This window comes from Lutra lutra, chromosome 15, assembly GCF_902655055.1.
Source record: "Lutra lutra chromosome 15, mLutLut1.2, whole genome shotgun sequence".
In the NCBI taxonomy this organism is placed as follows: Eukaryota; Metazoa; Chordata; class Mammalia; order Carnivora; family Mustelidae; genus Lutra; species Lutra lutra.
Genome location: NC_062292.1, coordinates 48706794 through 48729489, shown reverse-complemented (window position 1 = coordinate 48729489; position 22696 = coordinate 48706794). Strand labels below are relative to the sequence as shown.

Below are 22696 nucleotides of genomic sequence, written 5' to 3'. Positions count from 1 at the left end.
CTGGGTGGCTCAGTGGGTTAAGCCTCTGCCTTCGGCTCAGGTCATGACCCAGGGTCCTGGGATCGAGCCCCGCATCGGGCTCTCTGCTCAGCAGGGAGCCTGCTTCCCTTCTTCTCTCTCTGCCTTCCTCTCGGCCTACTTGTGATCTCTCTCTGTCAAATAAATAAATAAATAAAAATCTTAAAAAAAAAAAAAAAAATCCAGAGTCTTGGGACACCTGGGTGGCTCAGTGGGTTAAGTGGCTGCCTTCGGCTTGGTTCATGTGGGATCGAGTCCCACACTGGGCTCCTTGCTTGGGGGGAAGCCTGCTTTTCCCTCTGCCTCTGCCTGCCACTCTGCCTGCCTGTGCTCTCTTTTCTCTCTCTCGCTCTCTCTGACAAATAGATAAAACATCTTAAAAAAAAAAAAAATCCAGAGTCTTTTTATACAAAACCACAAATGTCTAGGTCTCAATCTGTAATCATTTGTCATATTAAAAATGATGAAAATCTCAACTTGAATGAAAACACTAATCAAAAGAAAACAGGGCTGCCTATATCACTATGAAATAAAGTAAATTTCAAAACAAAATTTACTAGAGTGGGACATTACATAATGATAAAAAGATCAATCCACTAAGAAGAAATAATGATAAATGTTTAGTTTACACACCAAACAACAGACCTGCAAAATACATAAAGTAAAAACTGATTACAACTGAAATGAGACAAATCCAAAACTATCCCAATTTGCCAATGACATGATTATGAAGAAAATGCCAAGGAACTCACAAAGAACTTCTAAAGCTGGTGCATGAGTTCAATAACATCAAAGTATGCAAGAAAGAAAATAATCAACTGTGTTTCTACACACTAACAATAATCAAAGAAATCAAATATGAAAATAAAGTATCATTTGTAATCAATCAAAAGACTCAAGTACTTGGGTACTTTATTATCTGACAAAACATGTACCGGACCTGTATGCTAAAAAGTACAAAATGCTGATGAAAGAAATTAGAGAAGATCAAAGTAAATAGAGAGACGATACCATGTTCATGGACAGGAAGACTCATCATAGTAAAGATGCCAATTCTCCCCAAATGGATATAAATGTTTGACACAATTCCTATCAAAATCCCAGCAAGAAGTTTTATAGATATGCACGAGATTATGCTAAAATTTATCTGGGAAGACAGAGGAACTATAACAGCTAAAACAATTTTGAAGAAAAAGAATAAAGTTGTAGGTATCAGTTTATCTGATTTCAAAACTTACAATACAGCTATAGTAATCAAGACTGTGTAGGACTGTCAGAGAGCAAACAGGTCAACAGAACAGAGTAGTGAACCCAGAAACAGACACATAAATACACCCAACTGTTATTATAATTCTACCAAATTGCTAGAGGAAGGATAACAACAAATGGTGCTAGAGTAAATGGACATGCATGCATAGGCAACAAAATGAACTTTGACTAACTTTACAACATGTACAAAAATCAATTCAAAAATGGATCACAGACTTAAATGTAAAATGTTAAAACATAAATTATTTAGGAAAAAGACAAAATCTTCAGGATCTCAGGCTAGGCAAAGAATTCTTAAATTTGACAACAAAAAACAGTTCATAGTAGAAGAGAGTGATAAATTAGACTTCATTGGGATTAAGAGCTTTTGCTCTGTGACTGTATTGGGAGAATTAGGGGACAGGCTACAGACTGGGAGATGATATCTGCAGGCAACATGTCTGATGAAGAACTAGTACTATCTATATAAAGAAACTCAAGGCTCAACAGTCAAAAACAATCTAATCACAAAATAGGCAAAAGGCATGAAAAGATTTTCAACATCATTAGTCATCAGGAAATGAAGATTAAAACTATAATGAAATATCACTACCACCTACTATAATGGCTAAAATAAAAAATTTTGACAAAACCAAATGGTAGCAAGGATATGGAAAAACTGGATCAATCATCCACTGTTGGTAGGAATGAAAAATGATACACTCTGGAAGAGTCTGGCAGTTTCACAGAAAATTAAACATGCATTTACAACTCAGCAATGGCACTTCTGGGCATTTATCTCGGAGAAATAAATACTTATGTTCACACAAAAATGTGTACACAAATGTTTACTGCTGCTTTATTCATCACGGCCAAAACCTAGAAGCAATCCACATGTCCTTCAATGGGTAAATGAGCCAAAAAAAAAAAAAAAAAAAAAAAAAGGTCCTACCCATACCATAGACTACTACCCACCATTAGAAAAGAATGAACTACTTATGTACTTAACAACCTGGATAAATCTCCAGAAAATTATGCTGAGTGAAAGAAGCCAATCCAAAAAGTTACATATTGTATGATTCCATTTATATAACATTCTTTAACTGAAAAAAATGATAAAACTAGGGATTAAAGATGGGAGGGGAGAGTGGCAACAGAGGAAGTGGTTGTGGCTCTAAAACCGCAACATGAGAAATCCTTGTGCTCATGAAATCATTCTGCACCTTAACTGCATCAGTGTCAACATCCTGGCTGTTGCCACTGTACTCTAGTTTGATAAGATGTTACCACTGCTGGGTAAAAGGTACATGGGATCTCTCTGTATTATTTCTGTAACTGAATGTGAATATATAATTATCTCAAAATAAGGGTTTTAATTTAAAAAGATGCTTAAAAACAACTCCACTAAACAACCATACAAAATATCTAAATGGAGATCTGCATGTTTAACCTTTATAAAGAGGACATATTACCATGTAGAATTTAAATATTTCTGAAATAGATTTCCTGAACATATTAATCCAATCAAAAGTAGATGTTCATGCACTGCTAAAATAATAATAAAATACAAGATGAAAGAAAATGTTTAAAAATTAGAATACTATGCCAGTGAGATTAGCTGAGCATTTACTTTTGTATCCTTTTTTCTATGACTGGCCTCACTGCGCTGATCCAGTCATCTTGATTGCATGCACCTAGAAAGAAATTTGAAAGCAATTAAATCAAATAAAATCAACATTAAAATTATTTCAAAAGTTAGTCTAAAATATCTTCTTATAAATATTTTGGAAAATTCGGGATGGTAAAAATCCTTTTAGCATAGCAATGTTAAGCTTCAATTTAAAGATAAAGGCAAAGAAAGCATGAGTATAATTTGCATTACTACATTATTGCATCACTTAGTAGGTCCTCAACAAATGTATGGAAAAGTAATTCATTAAGGAGTTATCCCATTAAAATCCACAACTTTGTGAAATAAGAATACCATTTTACAGTAGTAAAACCGAGGGCTAAGAAAAATAGCACACAAATTAGTAGTAGCAATTAAGGATTCAGTCCTTATCAGTCTGACTCCCTACCATAACTATAAGATAAAAAACTGAAATCTATACATAATGCAAAACTAATTCTACCCAGTTGTTTTAATCCTCTTTTTCACCATAATTTTTAGCATAGCCACCAGATGTATAGCAAAACTGGATGTTCTACTTTATCTTTTACTTCCTTTGTATTTGATGGTTCTAACAAATACAGAGTAAGTGACCAGATAGAAGCCAACAGAGAAAATATAGAGATCAGCTTAACCACCAAACTACAAAAAACTTCAAGAGAATTTTTAAAAATTCTATTTTTCTGTAACATAAAAAAATAAATATTTTTAAATATAGAGGTAACATGTAAATCTGCATAGATGAATTACGGGTTCTATGCAGGGGACATGGTCAAAAAGTATAAACAAAATGAACCTAGGTTCTTTTTTTAATCTAATAGAACTATAAAGTTTTATGAACAGCAGATAACATTAGGTTTAATAAAAACAGGTTTTGTTGAAATTAAAATGAACCTAATTTTTTTTTTAAAAAGGAAACTCAATGAGCTAAAAATAAAAAGTTAAAATTCTTTGTGAGTGTGTGATTTTAGTACAATATCAGAACTAACAATTATACCCTTTACCTTCCTAACCATTTATCATTTCTGCTTAAGGTTAGAGATGGCGGGAATTGGGACATATCTACCCTCTGGTCCAAAGAACAGCATATTATTGCACTACTTAGACAGAAACTTCAGGGGCACCTGGGTGGCTCAGTGGGTTAAAGCCTCTGCCTTCGGCTCAGGTCATGATCCCAGGGTCCTGGGATTGCCCTGCATGGGGCTCTCTCTACTCATTTTATTTAACCTTATAAGCTAATGAAAAGCTTAAGACTTTCATGACATTATACTACCTTACAGTCACCTTCCCCTTAAAATCTTCCCCTTAAAATCCCCCTAAAATCTAATCTTAAAAAAAAGTGCCTGTGTGGCTCAGTCGTTAAGCATCTATCTTCTGCTCAGGTCATGATCCCAGAGTCTTGGGATCGAGCCCCGCACCGGGCTTCCTGCTCCGAGGGAAGCTTGCTTCTCCCTCTCCCACTCCCCCTGCTTGTGCTCCCTCTTTTGCTGTGTCTCTGTTAAATAAATAAATAAAATCTTTGGGGCGCCTGGGTGGCTCAGTGGGTTAAGCCGCTGCCTTCGGCTCAGGTCATGATCCCAGGTCCTGGGATCGAGCCCCACGTCGGGATCTCTGCTCAGCAGGGAGCCTGCTTCCTCCTCTCTCTCTGCCTGCCTCTCTGCTTACTTGTGATTTCTCTCTGTCAAATAAATAAATAAAATCTTTAAAATAAATAAATAAATAAATAAATAAATAAATAAAATCTTTAAAAATAAATAAATAAAATAATATCTAAGCAGCGTTGCGGCAAAAACAAAGGAGAATACCCTATTTTTTTCCTTGTCAAAAGTGCAATACTTGGAACAGGAACCAGATTACCTAAATCAATTGGTCCTTCTCTTAATCCATCTAATTCGTACAATCTTCCATTTACAGGAACATAACTGACAAAATGAAAAGCGTCTTCTTCTTTTGCTGATGTCTTTGCATCAAATTCAAACATTTGCTGTCTTCAGTGAAGAAGAAAAAAAAATAGTGAGATAAACAAGCAAAAAAGAACAAGTGTTTATTTAATAAAAAGTCTCTTTACCTGGCAAAACTGTTGTGTACTTGTCGGATCACATCTGAATTGCTCAGTGCCAAACCTTTCATCTAAAATAAATTGTTAAAGTAGCCTATTAAAAGGAGAACTATTACAAGTAGGGCATTTTAGGAATAATAAGAGTATACTCACAGCTGCATCAAAACTTTGTGAAAATTCTTTAAATTCTGATAATGTCTCTCCCAAATGGACATCTTGATGGGTACAGTTCAATAACACACTTACTATAGCTTGAGTAGCACAAGCATTGTTAATTACCTATAAAACATAAAAGCAAAAATATTATCAATTTGTTTTTTAAAAAGCAGCTTTTAACTAATGACAATGCCCTCTAAAATATGAATAATACTAATAGTTTTCAAAATGTATTTCATATAGTCTTAACATAAACATAATAAGCATGTTTAATTCCATTCTAATGTATTTTCAGGAATTTGCTGCAATTCTGGAGTTGAGGATTCTAGGAAACCAAATAAATTAAATAAACTCATAACATCAGTGAAACCAACCAGTTAGGGTAATAATACAAATCTTTCCTAATCTTAAACACAGCTGATTAAGCCAAAATAACTTGTCCTCCCTCCTATTCACACTTCTTCCTAAATTCGTTTCTGCCTCTCCAAATTTAACCCATATTTCCATATTCATCATAGGCTCCAACTCACCTAGGAGGCTTTTAGAGAAATTATCCAACAACAATTGCTATTAGTTTCTACCTTCGAGTTCCTAGAGAAGATACATTTTGTCCACACATTTTTTTCAGCTCAGTCCTATACAGTCTTTACAGTGCTGTCATCTAGTTGTTAACAATTTATTTAGCAAATTATGTGGACCTTACATTTTAGTAAGAGTGAAAAAACATGTAGATAGCACGTACTATGTGCCAGGTACTTTTCTAGGCACTTCACGTGTATTAATTCTTTTAATTCTCTCAACAATCTATGAAGACGTAGTAATATTATTATCCCCATTTTACATTAGTGGAAGCTAAGGCACAGAGAAGTTAAGTAACTTGCCCCAAGGGCACAAAGCTAATAAGCAAGAGGCAGATAGTCTCAGTTCTAGAATTTGTACAGTCAGCCACTATGTTAGGCGGACTGTACATTTATGTGGTCTCTCTAACGAGATTATAACCTACTGTGGTCAGGGGCTTCTTCCATATTTCCTATAACCCCTACACAGTGTTGAGATTATAGAGCTAGAAAGAACCTCAGATGATCAGTGCGAATACCAGCAAGGTTAATTATAAAGTTGAACTAAATTTGGTGAATGACCTTTAAAAATACAGTTTAGTACTATTGCTGTTTATTTTGTTACTACATTATAATTAAATACTATCTTCTAGAGTCTTTCCAAAATGCTAACTCACTTACACGTTTACAATTTAGCAAGCTATTTATATCCTGCCATATTTCAGAAGAAAAACTTTCAATTATTTTCTGTATTTAATTCTTACAGTCCTCTACTTATTACATTGCCAGAGGCTTTTGAGGTCTTGTGAAATCCACCAGTTCTTAGATCATGTGCAGCAGTATGTTTGAAAAATTCCTCGATAAGACTGCTTTCTCTACTAGGAAACATTCTCTTATACCCAATTCTCAAGCAAATACAACAATACCACCACATTTCTGATATCCTCTCTGATAATATCTTGTACTCAGAACTGACAAATCAAAGAAAAGTAACAGGAAATCTAGAATCCAATTAATAGTGATTTCTTTTAATATGTATTTTTCTCTGAATCACAATTCTTTAGTAAATTTGGATAAGAAATTTCAATGATTAAAGGAGACTACATAAAGGTTTGGTTTACTAAAACTTAGTAAGACTCAGTGTCCCCTTACCTTGGACCAAATTTATATGAGATGAAATTATCTGGGAATGGGTTGGTAGGAGCAAAGTTAGAAGAAGTTAAAATTTATACTCATTCACACATTCTTTCAAATTCACACATTAAGGACGTACTATGTACCCAGTGCCAGGTTAGATGCTGAGGCTATGGCAGAGAATACTCTCAAACATTCCTATAATCTAAGGACTTCAAATCTGTAATCCATCACTTTAGAAAACTTTTTTAAAGAATTGGAAAAAAAAGCTCCTTCCAAGGTAATCAAGTTATATACATTAAACATGCATTTTTCTTATAATCAACTTCAATATTTTTTTAAAAAAGAAAAAAATCCAGTGGTTAATACTTCCCCTTCAATACTAATAATGGTACACACTGTCTATGGTTTGCTATAGCTTATTTTGTGTATGAAGAATAGTAATCATGGTGTGCCTGTGTATAAAAATAGCTTTCCAGGTTTAAAAATGAGTCTAGCGCCACCAAGTGGTTATGCTATATATAGCATAGAACTGCCAAAAGAAAGACCTTAAAAAGGGTACCTCCATATAGTCATTCATGTATTTACTAAGCACCTACAGTGTAGGTGTGCCATACATTGTGGTGTGTGGGATGCACAGTGAATGAGAGAGAGGTCTTTCACCCAATGAAACTCACATAAGAATCATTTACATCCATCTATTTGGAAAAACTTTTAGTTCCTGTCACAAAAAATTCACTGCAGCATAAATTATTTTATAGTTTCCGACTTTTTAAATCTCTAATTTATCCTGAGTATTCTATTATATGCTCTGGCATGTAACACATTTTCAAACACAGTAGTACAGTTCAACAGTAAAAAAAAAAAAAGGCCAGGGACGCCTGGGTGGCTCAGTTGGTTAAGCAGCTGCCTTCGGCTCAGGTCATGATCCCAGCGTCCTGGGATCGAGTCCCACATCGGGCTCCTTGCTTGGCGGGGAGCCTGCTTCTCCCTCTGCCTCTGCCTGCCATTCTGTCTGCCTGTGCTCGCTCGCTTTCCTCTCTCTCTGACAAATAAATAAAATCTGTAAAAAATAAAAAAAAAAAAAAGGCTAGAGTAAGAGGTCACAAGTAGGGCTGGCCCAAAAAGAACCTTAAGAATCTGGTTCGAATTCCTTTGAGGGAACATATATTCTTTGGTTCATCCAGGCTCTCCCACTCCCTGTTTCTTACAGACAACCCAGTTCACGCATGCATGTTGCCAACCTGATACTACAGCCATTTGACTAGCAGCCCCTGGACTAGAGAATAACTTCTTCTCATAGTTTATACAAAAGAATATAGTGGGTGCTCAGAGGAATGCTCCTACAATAGTTTTAAGTACTGCATTATAAATCACAGTCAATTTTCACTAAGTTGTAGCTATAAAATAAAAAAAGTTTTCAGTATTTATTTATAGTCAAGGGGAAAAAAAGGTTGAGAATAAAACTGTGGGGTCCTAAAGGGAAGGTGACTCTAAATAAACACAAAATCGAAAAAGTATACATGCCCTGCCTATGAAAAATTTAGAAAAAAGTCCATACATGAAAAAGAGATGAACAGAAAACCAAATGATGAAGGAAGAAATCATCTTTAACTGAAGTATCATAGCTTTCTCAATGAATATAAAATTTTAACAGAGCTTTGAAAGCTTGACAGGACCGAGAGAAGAGAGAAGGAAATTCATTTAGGGAAGCAAGAGGATCTGAACAAAGGAACAAATTCACGTGGTATGTTCAAGAGACAATAAGCATACTGGTTTGTATTAGAATGGCTGTGGTCAGGGTACGGCATCATTTGTTACCTTGAAAATCACTGACCTTGAGCGATTAGTAGTTTGCCCTAGGAGCAGAAGATTTTTAATAGGAAAATAACATAATAAAAATAGGGTTTTTATTATGAAAGATTCAGATGACAATTTACAGCAAGGATTGAAGATGGCTGAAAACAGAAAACAAGATCAGCTGGATTACCCTATGAAACAGATATGAAACAATAAAAGGTAAGTTGTTTTTTTTTTTAAAGATTTTATTTATTTATTTGACAGAGAGAAATCACAAGTAGGCAGAGAGGCAGGCAGAGAGAGAGGAGGAAGCAGGCTCCCCGCTGAACAGAAAGCCCGATGTGGGGCTCGAACCCAGGACCTGGGATCATGACCTGAGCCGAAGGCAGCGGCTTAACCCACTGAGCCACCCAGGCGCCCCGATAAAAGGTAAGATTAATGGCTTTTTAAAACCTGTATCACACAAATATGTAAGTCAAAATTCTAGGAGTCAAGAATACAACAACAACAACAACAACAAATGTTGGGTGCCTGGGTGGCTAGTGGGTTAAGCATGTGCCTTTGCTCAGGTCAGGATCCTGGAATCCTAGGATGGAGCCCGGCGTTGGCTCCCTGCTCCACAGGGAGTCTGCTTCTAGAACCCTCTGTCCCTCCCCTTGCTCATGCTTTCTCTCAAATAAATAAATAAAATCTTAAAAAATAAAATAAGGTTAAAAAGAATAAGGGCATACTAATATCCATATGAAACAATTTTGCTTTATATGGGTATTAGTATCCATATGAAAGATTTTTATAAAATGCAGAAATTAAAAAAAAAATCTTATCAAAACCAAATCAAGAAGAAATAAGTGTCTTAAATGATCTTTTAACTATTAAATTGAACCAATAGTTTATATACTCACAAAGAAAGTACCAGGCCCAGAATTGACTATAAAGGCTAATTCTAGGGCGCCTGGGTGGCTCAGTGGGTTAAGCCGCTGCCTTCGGCTCGGGTCATGATCTCAGGGTCCTGGGATCGAGGCCCGCATCGGGCTCTCTGCTCAGCAGGGAGCCTGCTTCCCTCTCTCTCTCTCTCTGCCTGCCTCTCCGTCTACTTGTGATCTCTCTCTGTCAAATAAATAAATAAAATCTTTATAAAAAAAAAAATTCTTTGGCACAATAAAAGAAAGAGGAAATTCCAATTCATTCCATGAAGCTACCAAACCCCTAATACTAAAACTAATCAAAGCCATTAGGAGAAAAGAAAATTAAGGTCCATTTCATTTATAAATACAAATGCAAAACACTAAACAAATAATACTGAATTAACTCTGACAGTACATAAAGAGAGAATATATCATGATCAACTGGGCTTATCCCAAATATGAAGGATGATATAATATTTACAAAAATCATTAACATAGCTGACTACATTAATCTATTAAAAGAGAAAATTAAACACGATCATTACAATATGTGCAGAAAAATCACTTGAAAAACTTTCACAATAAAGACACTCACTAAATTAATAACAGAATGGGGGCGCCTGGGTGGCTCAGGTCATGATCCCAGGGTCCTGGGATCGAGCCCTGCATTGGGTTCTCTGCTCAGCAGGGAGCCTGCTTCCTCCTCTCTGCCTGCCTCTCTACCTATTTGTGATCTCGGTCTGTCAAATAAATAAATAAAAATCTTTTTAAAAAAATTAATAAGAGAATGCCCTTACTTAAAAAACATTTAGAAAAATAAAAATAAAAACCAGAGTAATCATCAACCAAAACAAGAAAATGGTAAAACCATTCTCTTTAAAATCATGATGATTTATTGAAGGTCTTAGGCACTAAGAAAAATAAATCAGGGGGCGCCTGGGTGGCTCCGTCATTAAGCGTCTGCCTTTGGCTCATGTCGTAATCCCAGGGTCCTGGGATGGAGCCCCACATTGGGCTCCCTGCTCGGTGGGAAACCTGCTTCTCCCTCTCCCATTCTCCCTGCTTATGTTCCCTCTCTAGCTGTGTTTCTCTCTGTCAACTAAATAAATAAAATCTTAAAAGAAAAAAAATAAAAGAAATCCTTAAAAAAAAAGAAAAATAAAAATGAATCAGAGGTGTTAAGGATTTGAAAGGAGGAAATAAAACTGTTATCATTTGATAGAGTAATTTAGATAGAACCCCCTCAAAAACACCAACAAACAAATATTAGAGATAATAAAAGAGTTTAGCAAGATAGCTAAATATTCAAACATAAAAGAGAATTGCATTTTTTTTGCCAGTATCGAACAATCTAGAAAATTAATTGAAAAGAAGATAGGACTTATAATTATAACAGAAATATCAAGGAGTTAGGAGAAATCTAACAGAAGAGGAAATTACCTCTACAGAGAAAATTACACGTTAAAGATAATAAAGATCTAAATAGATACATACTACGTTCATGACTTAATATGAAGATATAAATTCACCCCAAAGTGATACTTATAGTCAATGCTATTCCAATCAAAATTCCAACAAAATTTTTCATACAACTTGGAAGATGACTCTGAAATTTAATTGAAGAGCATTGGGCCAAGAACAGAAAAAGAGCAGGGAGGGAAGACATGACCTATTAAATAGCGACCTTATGAAGAAGTGAAAGCAATTAGGACAGTGATACTGGCACAGAGACAAACTGATGAGTGGAACAGAGTCCAGAAAACATACAAACTCTGATATACAACAGAGGCAGAATGTTAGATAAGTAAGGAAAACAACAGATGTTTAATAAATGAGGCTAGAAAAAAATGATGATCCATATGGAAAAAGATAAAACTGAACTCCTACTTCACATGCTATACCAAAACCCAACTCTTGAGGAATTAAGGACATGGATGTTAAAAGTTAAAATTGAGGGGCACTTGGGTGGCTCAGTGGGCTAAGCCTCTGCCTTCAGCTCAGGTCATTATCTCAGGGTCCTGGGATTGAGTCCCTCACTGGGCTCTCTGCTCAGCAGGGATCCTGCTTCCCCCTCTCTCTCTGCCTGCCTCTCTGCCTATTTGGGATCTCTCTCTCTCTCTCTGTCAAATAAATAAATAAAATATTTTTTTAAAAAAGAAAATTAAAATTGAAATACACAGGTAAATATCTTTTACAACTTCAGATAGATAACAATTTCTTAAACAAGATACAAAAAGCACTGGCTCTAAAATATAAAATTCTACTCATCAAAAGACACCCAGAAGGGGCGCCTGGGTGGCTCAGTGGTTAAGCCTCTGCCTCCAGCTCAGGTCGTGATCCCAGGATTCTGGGATGGAGCCCCGCATTGGGCTCTCTGCTCAGCAGGGAGCCTGCTTCCCCCTCTGTCTCTGCCTGCTGCTCTGCCTACTTGCGATCTCTCTCTGTCAAATAAATAAATAAAATCTTAAAAAAAAAAAAAAAAAGACACCCAGAAAAGGTATGCCAACTTGGAGAAGCAGTATCAAGAACTCATAAAAAACTCCTACAAATCAAAAAGAAAAGCACAATTCACCCCATAGAAAAATAAAAACAAACAGAAATTTCAGAGAAGAAACACATATGCCACTTTCAAAATGTAAAGGGAGATGTAAACCAAGACCACAATGAAGTACCATTTTGGGACAAGCTGGCTGGCAAAAATTTAAAAAGCCTGACAATACCACATTGGAGCATGCCGCTACATAGTTACTCAGATATTGCTAATGGGAGTGTTACTGGAGTATCTACTTCATAAAACATTTTGATACATTTATGTATCATATTAAGTAGTCAATTCTACTTCTAGGTATACACCAGGAGAAATCTGCATATATACAGCAGCAGACATGTAGAAAAATATTTCTAGGGGCGCCTGGATGGCTCAGTGGGTTAAGCCTCTGCCTTAGGCTCAGGTCATGATCTCAGGGTCCTGGGATCGAGCCCCACATCGGGCTCTCTGCTCAGCGGTGAACCTGCTTCCCCCTCTCTCTGCCTGCCTCTCTGCCTACTTGTGATCTCTCTCTCTCTCTCTCTCTGTCAAATAAATAAATAAAATCTTAAAAAAAATAATTAAAAAAATATTTCTAGTCACACAATTCATAGTAACTCAGATGGAAAACTCAAATGTCAATCTAGGAAGAGTAAGTAAATAAACCTAGCATGTTCGGGCAATTGTTACTATACAGCATGCAAAATAAAGGAACTACTAAGATAAACAACTTATAGAAGAATCTTAATGATATATTAAGACAAAAAGTAAGTCCCCCAAAATCACACAGAGGATGTGATAGAGGAAATGAAATGAAGCATTTATGTCAAGAAGTTTTAAGATTTTATTTATTTATTTGACAGACAGAGATCACAAGCAGGCAGAGAGGCAGGCAGAGAGAGAGAGAGGAGGAAGCAGGCTCCCTGCGGAGCAGAGAGCCCGATGTGGGGCTCGATCCCAGGACCCTGGGATCATGACCTGAGCCGAAGGCAGAGGCTTTAACCCACTGAGCCACCCAGGCGCCCCTGTCAAGAAGTTTTAAAGCGGAGCCAGCAGGGACGCCTGGGTGGCTCGGTCGGTTAAGCGTCTGCCTCCAACTCAGGCTCCTTGTTCTGCGGGGTACCTGCTTCTCCCTCTGCCTGCCACTCCCCCTGCTTGTGCTCCCCCCCTCTCTCTCTGACAAATAAATAAAATCTTAAAATTAAAATAAAATAAAATAAAATGGAGCCAGGAAGCCACTAAGGAAATGGCCTTATGCACATCCTCACAGGACAAAAACCATGAACTTTGAATTGGGAAAAGGGAATAAATTCCAAGGACTCTGCCAAAGACCTGCAACTTGCAGTAAGACTTTGCTTAGTGAAAGCCTTAACAACCAAACTATATTCAGTCAAGACTAGTCTTCTCTGAGCCAACATCAATCAAAATTCTTTGTAAACAAAACATACAAACATCCCTTTTGTCTTAAGACCCTTGATTTTATTCCCTAGGGAACACAATTTGGGTTGCTACCCAAATCTGTGCTCCCCAATTTAAGTTTTGAGACCCCAAATAAGTGCTTTTATTTCAGCACTGCCTCTTTTCTTAATTGGTAAGCATAATACTCTCTATCTAGTCAAAATTTTATATACACACCCCTTTTTAGGATTACAAAAAATATAAAAGAGAAAGCAAAAGGGGATGCCTGGCTGGCTCAATCAGTAAGGCGGGTGACACTTGGTTTTGGCTGAGGTCATGATCTCGAGAGGAGCCCAAAGCCTGGCTCTGTGCTCAGTGTTGAGTTTGCTTCAGATTCTCTCTCCCTCTCCCCTCCTGCTCAAGCTCTCTCTCTCTCTCTCTCAAACAAACAAATTGTAAAAAAAAAAAAAGAAAAAAGAAAAAAAAAAAGAAAAGAAAGCAAGGAAATAATATACCAAATTCAACATGAGGATTACAAGGGATGGAGGGAGGGAGGATGAGAGTTATGCTGAACAATGGTGAGAGAGAAGCAAAAACAGATGAAGTATACTTGGGTAGTGAGTTCTTAGGTGCTTACTGTATTACTTAAAATAACTAAATAAATAGGAGTCACGAGTATGTGTCATCAATCAAGGATTATCATAAGCCTATTTCATGTACCTAAAGATGAATTTTTTTAAAAAAGGAAAAAAGAAAAACACAGGCATCATCATTGATTGCTATGTCTTCCTCCTTCGTCCCCATATCCAATCCATTACACATTAAGAGTGCTAAGTATTATTCAAATCTGTTCATACTCATCTCTACCACCAGTCTTTCACCTACTTTTGTATGTACTTCTGCAAAAGCCTCCTTTTGATATAGAATAATATATAATTATTATATATAATATATTATAGAATAATATATAATAATATATAATATATATAATAATATATAGACTATAACTAGTCCTATATTCTATACCAGCATCTCCCCCTCATATGCATTCTCCACACTAAGCCAAAGAGATCTTTTCTAAATAAAAATCTGATCGTGTCATACTTCTTTCACTTCAATAACCTTCTATTACTCTTAAGATACCAAAAAAAAAAAAGTACGAAGTCTCAGTCATGGCCTAAAATACCATACATGATCTGACCTTTGTCAACATGTTTGCCAGAAGGCTGATATTCTCTAATAACCATCTTCTTCTTCCTCCATATGAATAAAGTACTCAAATTTTATCAAATTTTATCAAGGTCCATGACCACCTGGAATGAAGACAACTTTCCCACTCCCCTTTGCTGCTAAGTACAGCAATATGACTAAGTTCTGGCCAGAAAGAAGTAAACATGTAACATAGGTAAATTCTAAAAAAATGTCCATAAAAGGAGAGAAGTGTGCTGTCCCCTTTCTGCTTTCTGGAAAGTCCAATTAAGACAGAATGGCTAGGGGCGCCTGGGTGGTTCAGTGGGTTGGGCCGCTGCCTTCGGCTCGGGTCATGATCTCAGAATCCTGGGGTCGAGCCCCGCATCGGGCTCTCTGCTCAGTGGGGAGCCTGCTTCCTCCTCTCTCTCTGCCTGCCTCTCTGCCTGCTTGTGATCTCTCTGTCAAATAAAAAAAAATTTAAAAATCTTTAAAAAAAAAAAAAAAAGACAGAATGGCTAAAACTCCAAAAGTCATCTTGGGCCACAAAGTAATCTTTAGAATAGAATCCACACACAAAGGAACACAACAAAAGAGCCTGTAATTCTGACAGTTCTTTGAAGTGAAAGAGAAAAACTTCTATTTCTTATAAACCAGTGTGTCTCTACTTCTAACTGTACCTAATTCTGATTAACATGCTGCCTGTTTATCTCATGCCATCTTCCCCTTGCTCTCTATATGCCAGCTACACTGGCCCTCTTTCAGTACATTTTACTAGTCTTATTCCCTTTTACTATAAAGCTGCTATTAATCTGGGATGATCCTCAACCTCTTTACCCCAGTTAATACCTACTTAACCTTTAGACTTAAGTTGAACTGTCGATTATTCAGAACTTTCTCGGATCTCCCTAAAGGGGTCAAGTCCCATTTTCATATATATAATGAAAAATTTAACCTTGTCCAAAAAGAGGACTTGCCCTTGCCCTTGGCTTCTGGGAGGTAAACTCTAAGCTCCTGAAAAACCAGGCCTCATAAGAGCATCTTTGTTTACCTGGGGCATTTGGTCCACAAAGGTAGTCACTGTGACTTCGGGGAGAATTTGGTGACTAGTGACTGAGGTCAGCCATGGTGGGTGGTCAGCCAGGTCTATGAAACTGAAGCCAAATAAAAAATCTGGATACCAAGAATTGGTTGAGAGTCCCTGGATGACAATCCTCTGTATATACTGTCACATATGGTGGCCAGGAAAGTTAGTGCCATCTGTGACTCTTGGGAGAAGACAATGGGAAGCTCTGAGCAAGGAACCTTCCCATACTCTGTCCCATCCATCTCTTCCCTTGGCTGAATTTAATCTGTATCTTTCACTGTAATAAACCATAACCATAACTGTAACAGCTTTCAATAAAGTCTGAGTTTTTCTAGCAAATTATAGAAACTGAGGGTGGTCTTGGGGACTGCCCCCAAACTTTCACTTGTCAGAAGTGAGGGCAGCTTGGTGACCATGAACTCTGTAGTTGGTATTCGAAGTGAGGGTAGTCTCACAGATTGTTTTCAAACTTCCACAGTATAATACAGTTGTCATTTCACTCCATGCAGTACTTTATCACCACCATAAATTTTGCATTTCACTGATTAAAACCAATCATTTCCACTAAACTCTAAGCATCTCGTGGGCAGGGATTATGACTATTGACCATCCTCCAAGCACCTGGCACAGTATCTGGCACATTGTAGGCAATCATGCTTTCCTGGAAGACTGAATAGATAATCAGACAAACCCAGTACAATCTTAGCAAGTACCACTTAACAAATAATTCAGTGAAAAGTGAAAACAAGACAATGACATTTAGCAGCGAAGTACTACCAAATGTCATTTTTTTTTTTTAAGATTTTATTTATTTATTTGACAGAGCGAGAGACACAAGCAGGGAGAGCAGCAGAGGGAGAGGGAGAAGCAGGCTCCACACTGAGCAGGGAGCCTGATGCGGGGCTCGGTCCCAGGACTCTGGGATCATGACCCGAGCCGAAGGCAATCGCTTAACCAACAGGGCCACCCAGGCACCCCCCAAATGTCATTTCTTACACACAAATTACTAGATTCATTTCTCAGTACTTTAATCAGTGATCCACATACATGCAGTTCCACAATTAGAGTGTATGATCAGCTTAAGACAGCCAGTATTACTATTACCTCTCTAAACTGATATAATTCCATCCATAAATACCAAAAATATATACTTAGTTAATATGTATAACCTTATCATAAATAAACATAATTTAATTACATTAAATTATAAATATATAATAATATATTTTAATTACATACATATATAAATATTTTATATAAATATAATTTTAATTACATTTTTAAATTTTCTGAATAAAAAAATTTTAAATTTTTACATTTTTAAAAATTTTTTAAATTTTCTGGATAAAATCATTATTGAATTTATTGAAGCCTAGAATTAAGGATTATATATTTATGTAATACAAAGTTTCTGGCATAGACTCAAAGGAGGCATACACTAAAAAGACTAAAAGATATTATTGGGAAATACTGATTCAGTTCAATACGAACTGTTGAGATAATATAGTGCAAAAAACACCCAGTATTATTGGAAAATCACAAATCTTCAACATTAATAAATATGGCAGGAATAATATAATACAAATAAAACATTAAATTATAGTTAAGACAGAAATACAGACCTAGAAAAATATTATAAATTCAAACCCTAGAACATTTTTCTTTAGAGTACTTTCTTTTACCTTAAAAATACTTAGCCCTCTATAAATCATTAATGTCATAGTGTTAGTTAATACTAGTGTTAACTGTAATATTCTTAGAGAGGAAGATCTCAGTCTGCATTTATTGGATATCTACTATGATTATCCTAAGCAATTTTTTGAGTCTCAGAAATGAGTGCAATTTTCAAACAATGTCATCAAATTTAGCTTAAATTTTAAACATTAATCAAACCTCTTTTATCATTCTCTTTTTCAGCTTTTCCAAACAATGGACCAAATGTATGGAGGCATATAATAATATTCACCACTGCACTGTATATACTACAATAGCAGTTCTCAAGTGCAGTCCATGGACCCCTGGGAATTCCTAAGACCGTTCTCAAGGGGTTCATGTGCTCAAAAATTGTTCCCGTAATAATTCAGAGATAGTTTTTGACTTCTACCCTGCTTTCACATTTGCACTGATAGTGTAATAGCAATAGATGTAGTATCTACAGCAATATAGAATAGCAATAGAAAACACTGCTGGTATTTTAGCACCAAATCTGGACAGTGGCATTAAACTGTTTCATCGACATTGATAGCTTAAAAAAAAAAAGAAAGAAAGAAAGAAAAAGAAAAAAAACAGTTTTACTGAAGACTGTCTTTAATGAAGCAATAAATTTTTACTAAAATCTGACATTTAAGTACAAGTCTGTAATATTCTACCAAATGAAATAGGTAGCACAAATAAAGCACTTCTGCTGCAAACCAAAATATGCTAGTCATTTCAACAAAAGGCAGTAGTACAACTCTTTGAGTTGTGAGCTAAGTTGGCTGCTTTTATCTTGGAACATCTTTTTCATTTGAAAACACAAATGACAGACAAATACGGTTGTCCAACAAGGTATGCGGCAGGTATTTTTCTTTGAACTGAGTGAAATGAGCCTGTTATTTGAAGGAAAATCCCTGACAGTATTTGGTTTTATTGATAAAATTTGAACTTTCAAGTGAAAATTAGAATTTGGTAAGAATAAGAATTCCACTATTAGTTTAAAAGTTCCATGATAACTTAATGACTTTTCTGATGATATACATGTGACTTATTGATAATGTATGTAATCAAATGTGTCAACATTTAGAAGATCTGTATAAGTCGGTGAACTTTCAAAATGACCAATACACAATGTTATCAAATGTTGCATGAGTAAAAGACCCATTTGCACAGCAAGATAAACCAAAGTTTTTAATATAATAAGGAGTAAAGTTCAATGATATGGTTTCAGATGTCACTTGCAACTAACCCTTAAGAAAGCAACATTTTTGGAGTTTTGATATCAAAGAATATCCATAATTCTCTAAAAAAGACATTAAAATACTCCTCCCTTTCCAACTACACATATGTGTGAAATCGAATTTTCTTCATATATTTCAAACAAAAACAAAACAAAACAAAACAAAAATACTGCAACAGACTGAATAAAGAAGCAGAAAGGAGAATCTAGCTGTGAGCTATTAAGCCAGACATTAGATCTGCAAAAATGTAAAACGTAAATGTAAAGCTTCTTGCTAATTTTTTTTTGTTTGGTAAGTGTGATTATGTTTCACTAAAAAATGTGTTACTTATTTTAACATGTAATGCATTTACTGTTTTTTAAAATCAATTAATACTCTCAGAATGGGGGCACCTGGGTGGCTCAGTGGGTTAAGCCTCTGCCTTCGGCCCAGGTCATGATCTCAGAGTCTTGGGATGGAGCCCTGCATTGGGCTCTCTGCTCAGCAGGGAGCCTGCTTCTGCCTCTCTCTCTCTGCCTGCCTCTCTGCCTACTTGTGATCTCTCTCTTTCTCTCTGTCAAGTAAATAAATAAAATCTTTTAAAAAAAATTCTCTCAAAATGTCTCAGTCTTAATGTCTAATATAATAAATACTGATAAATATAATCCATATAAACAGAAGAGCTCTTTGGAGATCTCAACAATTTTTAAGAATGTAAAGGGGTCCTAAGACAAAAAAGCTTGAGGACTGCAACACCGAAGACACAAAAGTGAAATAGACTTCTGTTTATAGAACTCTCAAGACTTCAGAGTACCCAAGGAGCATACCTGCTTTGCAAAAAATATTGTGTCAAGTCTGGAGTCCTGAACTACAGAGCCTGCTGGTTCTTCTCCTGGCTGCCACTTGAAAAGAAAAATTAACCCATGAACTGGCCTACAAAATAAAATGCAAATTAGTGACACCAAAACCTGTTTTTTTTTTTTAAACATGCTGTCAATACATTACATTTTAATCAGCTACTTAACAAATACATTGCAAACAAAGTAAGTTTGAGAAAATTTTTTAAGATTTCTATTGTCATTCAGTCACTAGAATGTTGCCTAGAAAATGGTTAATAAACCTTAAAATTACATTAGAGAAAACAGAATTAAAATGAAAGGTTTATTCTCAAATCTGGATTATGCACTTCTACCTTGTATCACACTTCACTAAAAACTAAAAATAAGAACATCGCAAAACTAAAAGAAGCTGTTAACCGTAGACTAAATTCTAATCTATATGAATAAAATTCACATGGGATATTTATAGATAAATGGCTTATAGCATATATATTATAAAATATATTAAGTCACCTTTATATAATTGTTGGATTCATGAAAAATCATCAAACTGCAGTATGAATGGATGCTATCATCTTATACATAATTAAGATCCACTTCCCTAAAGGAACTCTTGTTGCCCATTAAACATTAAATCACCACTTTAGGATTCCCTACAGTCTTTTATAACTGTCTTCCATGCAACAAAACCCTTTCTTAGCCTTTAAAGACAGTTCAAATGACATATTTTTAATTAACCTTTCCTGATCACTCAGCCAGAATTGATCCCTTAATTCATCTCAAATCACTGTTCTTTCTGTGGGGAAGGGGAAAGTAGGGAGAAGCAAATGATCTCTTTACTATTAAAAACAGTAGCTATATCCCTACAGTCCCCATTTCCCCTCTAGAAGCCTACTCCTTGTCACATTCCAAGAATCCAAGAATTCTCCCTCCAATGAAAATTCCCCTAGCCCTCTATTCACAATACAGGGTCAATGCTTGGGGGCATGGAGATTGACGTTAGGGGAGTCTTAAAGATGTGATTTGAGTCAGAAAGATGGGGAAAAGGAAGGTACTTCCTGGCACCTACACTTGGAATCTAAACTGTAACCTCCCCAAAAAGCAATGTGATAATGTATAGACAAGTTCTGAATTACTATTAATATAGGTTATCTACTAAATATGCTTTTGTAGATTAACTTATTACTCACTTTTTTAATGTTAAAATGTGTCCTGTGTTCTAACCCCATTGATCTACAAGTGAATATTGTAAAAACTCAACCAATCAACCAATTCTGACATGGAATTATAGAGACATACTTTTTAATCGCTTAAAAGTTACTTATATATGAGTCTCAGGTCTGGGTTATAAAATGAGAGTAATAGTACCTATTTCACAAGATCAAAGAAAGACTTAAAGGAGATGATGTAATCATTCTAAAGCAATCCAAGTAAAATAAACAGAAAACAGTCTGCTTAAAGTACAGACATATTATTTTTAACACAACTAAGATCATACTTACTTTAATTTTTCAAAATTCTCAGGCTCTAAACTCCATATTTCTTCTACTTGGGCTCCTCGGCAACCTGATATAAGAAATTATTTCTTTAGAAAACAAAGTAACTCATTTTTTTTCCTTCATCATTAAATAAAATATTAACTGGAAAAAAATGCACATTTAGGGACAATGAGACAAGATAAAATGAAATGATTAAACTGATGAAGTTCACAGCCAAATCCTTTTACTTCTTTCACTACTTCCTAGTTATTATTTATAATGGGAGTATATTACTTTTATAATTTAAAGAATTTTCAAGAGTTTTTCACTGAAATGCCACCCCAGACTTCTCAGTCTCTCTCAATCTCTCCCTCTTCTGCATCTGCTCTTTTCATTCAACTGCCATTTGCCTAGTTCTTCCCTTGGCCCTCTTCTTTTTTTTCTATACACTTCTTTTTAAGTCATAATAAATAACTACAATTTAACACTGACTTTAACATCACATGTTTAGTTCTGACCCTTTTCCTAAATTCCAATTCTATACTGTTTTTAATATAATTTTATTTTCAACTATCTCAGAGTCCCCCAAACATACCCTTCCTTAGGATAGTGTTTCTCAATCAGGTGATGTTTTCTGTCCCCCCTCTCTGCCCCTCCTCCCCCTGCTGCCTGAGAAAGATTTTATAACGTCTGGAGATATTTTTATTGTTACTATTGTCATCAGTGGGAAGGCCTTGGCATCTAATGGATAGAGGCCAGAAATGCTAAACATCCTACAGTGCAAAGGACAGCTACCAACAGTAAAGAATCATTTGGCCCAAAAAGTCAACATCGCCAAGGTCGAGAAACCCTGTCCTAGTGGTAAGTATCATAGTAACAGTGTACTGGTTAAGAGGTAGGCTTCAAAAATGCCAGGGTTTGAATCCCGGGTCCTCCATTTACTAGCTATATGACCATTTAACCTCTCTGTCCCCCAAAACTCATGGAGTTGTTATGAGGAATCAATGAGATAATTTAGTATGCATGAGATACATTTAATACAGTGCCTGGCACACTGTAAGGGTTTACTATTAACTAATATTATCTCAATAAAAAAAAATCCATATTTACAGTGTCTTCTATCTGTAAAGTGCTTTAAATGCATTTTCCCTAATCACTGCAAGGCAAGTATTATACAGAAGTTTAGGGATCTTAAGTGTCTTGCCTAAATTCACTACAGTTAGTATATGCCAAAAAACTAATAAAACCCTCATCTGGCTCCAAAGTCTGGACATATTTTAATATTCCAGATTATTTTCAAGTAAAAGCTAGAGAAGCCTTTGATCTACCTGAAAAAAAAAAAAAAAGTTGGGTCAACCAACTACATGACTTTGGACATTCATACCACCTCAGACTCAATTTGCTCTATTCAGCAAATATCTATTAAGTATCCTCTCTTTTTTTTAACTTTTTTTATTTGTCAGTGAGAAAGAGAGCGAGCACAAGGAGGCAGAACAGCAGGCAGAGGCAGAAGCCCTGCTGAGCAAGAAGCCCTATGTGGTACTCAATTCCAGAACCCTGGGATCGTGACCTGAGGCAAAGGCAGACACTTACCCTACTGAGCCACCCAGGTGTCCCTAAGTACCCGCTCTGCATGAAAAGATATATGTACAAGGGAGAGTTACTAGATTGATTGTAATAGAAAACATGTTGCAGGCACCTGGGTGGCTCAGTGGGTT

At 36.0% G+C, this 22696-nt stretch overlaps 1 protein-coding gene across 4 annotated transcripts in view; it reads right to left on the bottom strand.

Annotated features, from left to right (window-relative positions):
- Positions 1–22696, bottom strand: part of UCHL5 (ubiquitin C-terminal hydrolase L5) — a 45254-nt gene that overhangs the window by 14999 nt on the left and 7559 nt on the right. For all 4 annotated transcript variants that reach the window (XM_047704285.1, XM_047704286.1, XM_047704287.1 and 1 more), the window contains exons 2-7: positions 21003–21066; positions 19489–19594; positions 5148–5273; positions 5004–5065; positions 4793–4923; positions 2897–2960 (exon numbers count right to left, since the gene is read on the bottom strand). In XM_047704285.1, the coding sequence (XP_047560241.1) occupies positions 2897–2960; positions 4793–4923; positions 5004–5065; positions 5148–5273; positions 19489–19594; positions 21003–21066 (553 nt within the window). The remainder of the gene's footprint in view (positions 1–2896; positions 2961–4792; positions 4924–5003; positions 5066–5147; positions 5274–19488; positions 19595–21002; positions 21067–22696) is intronic.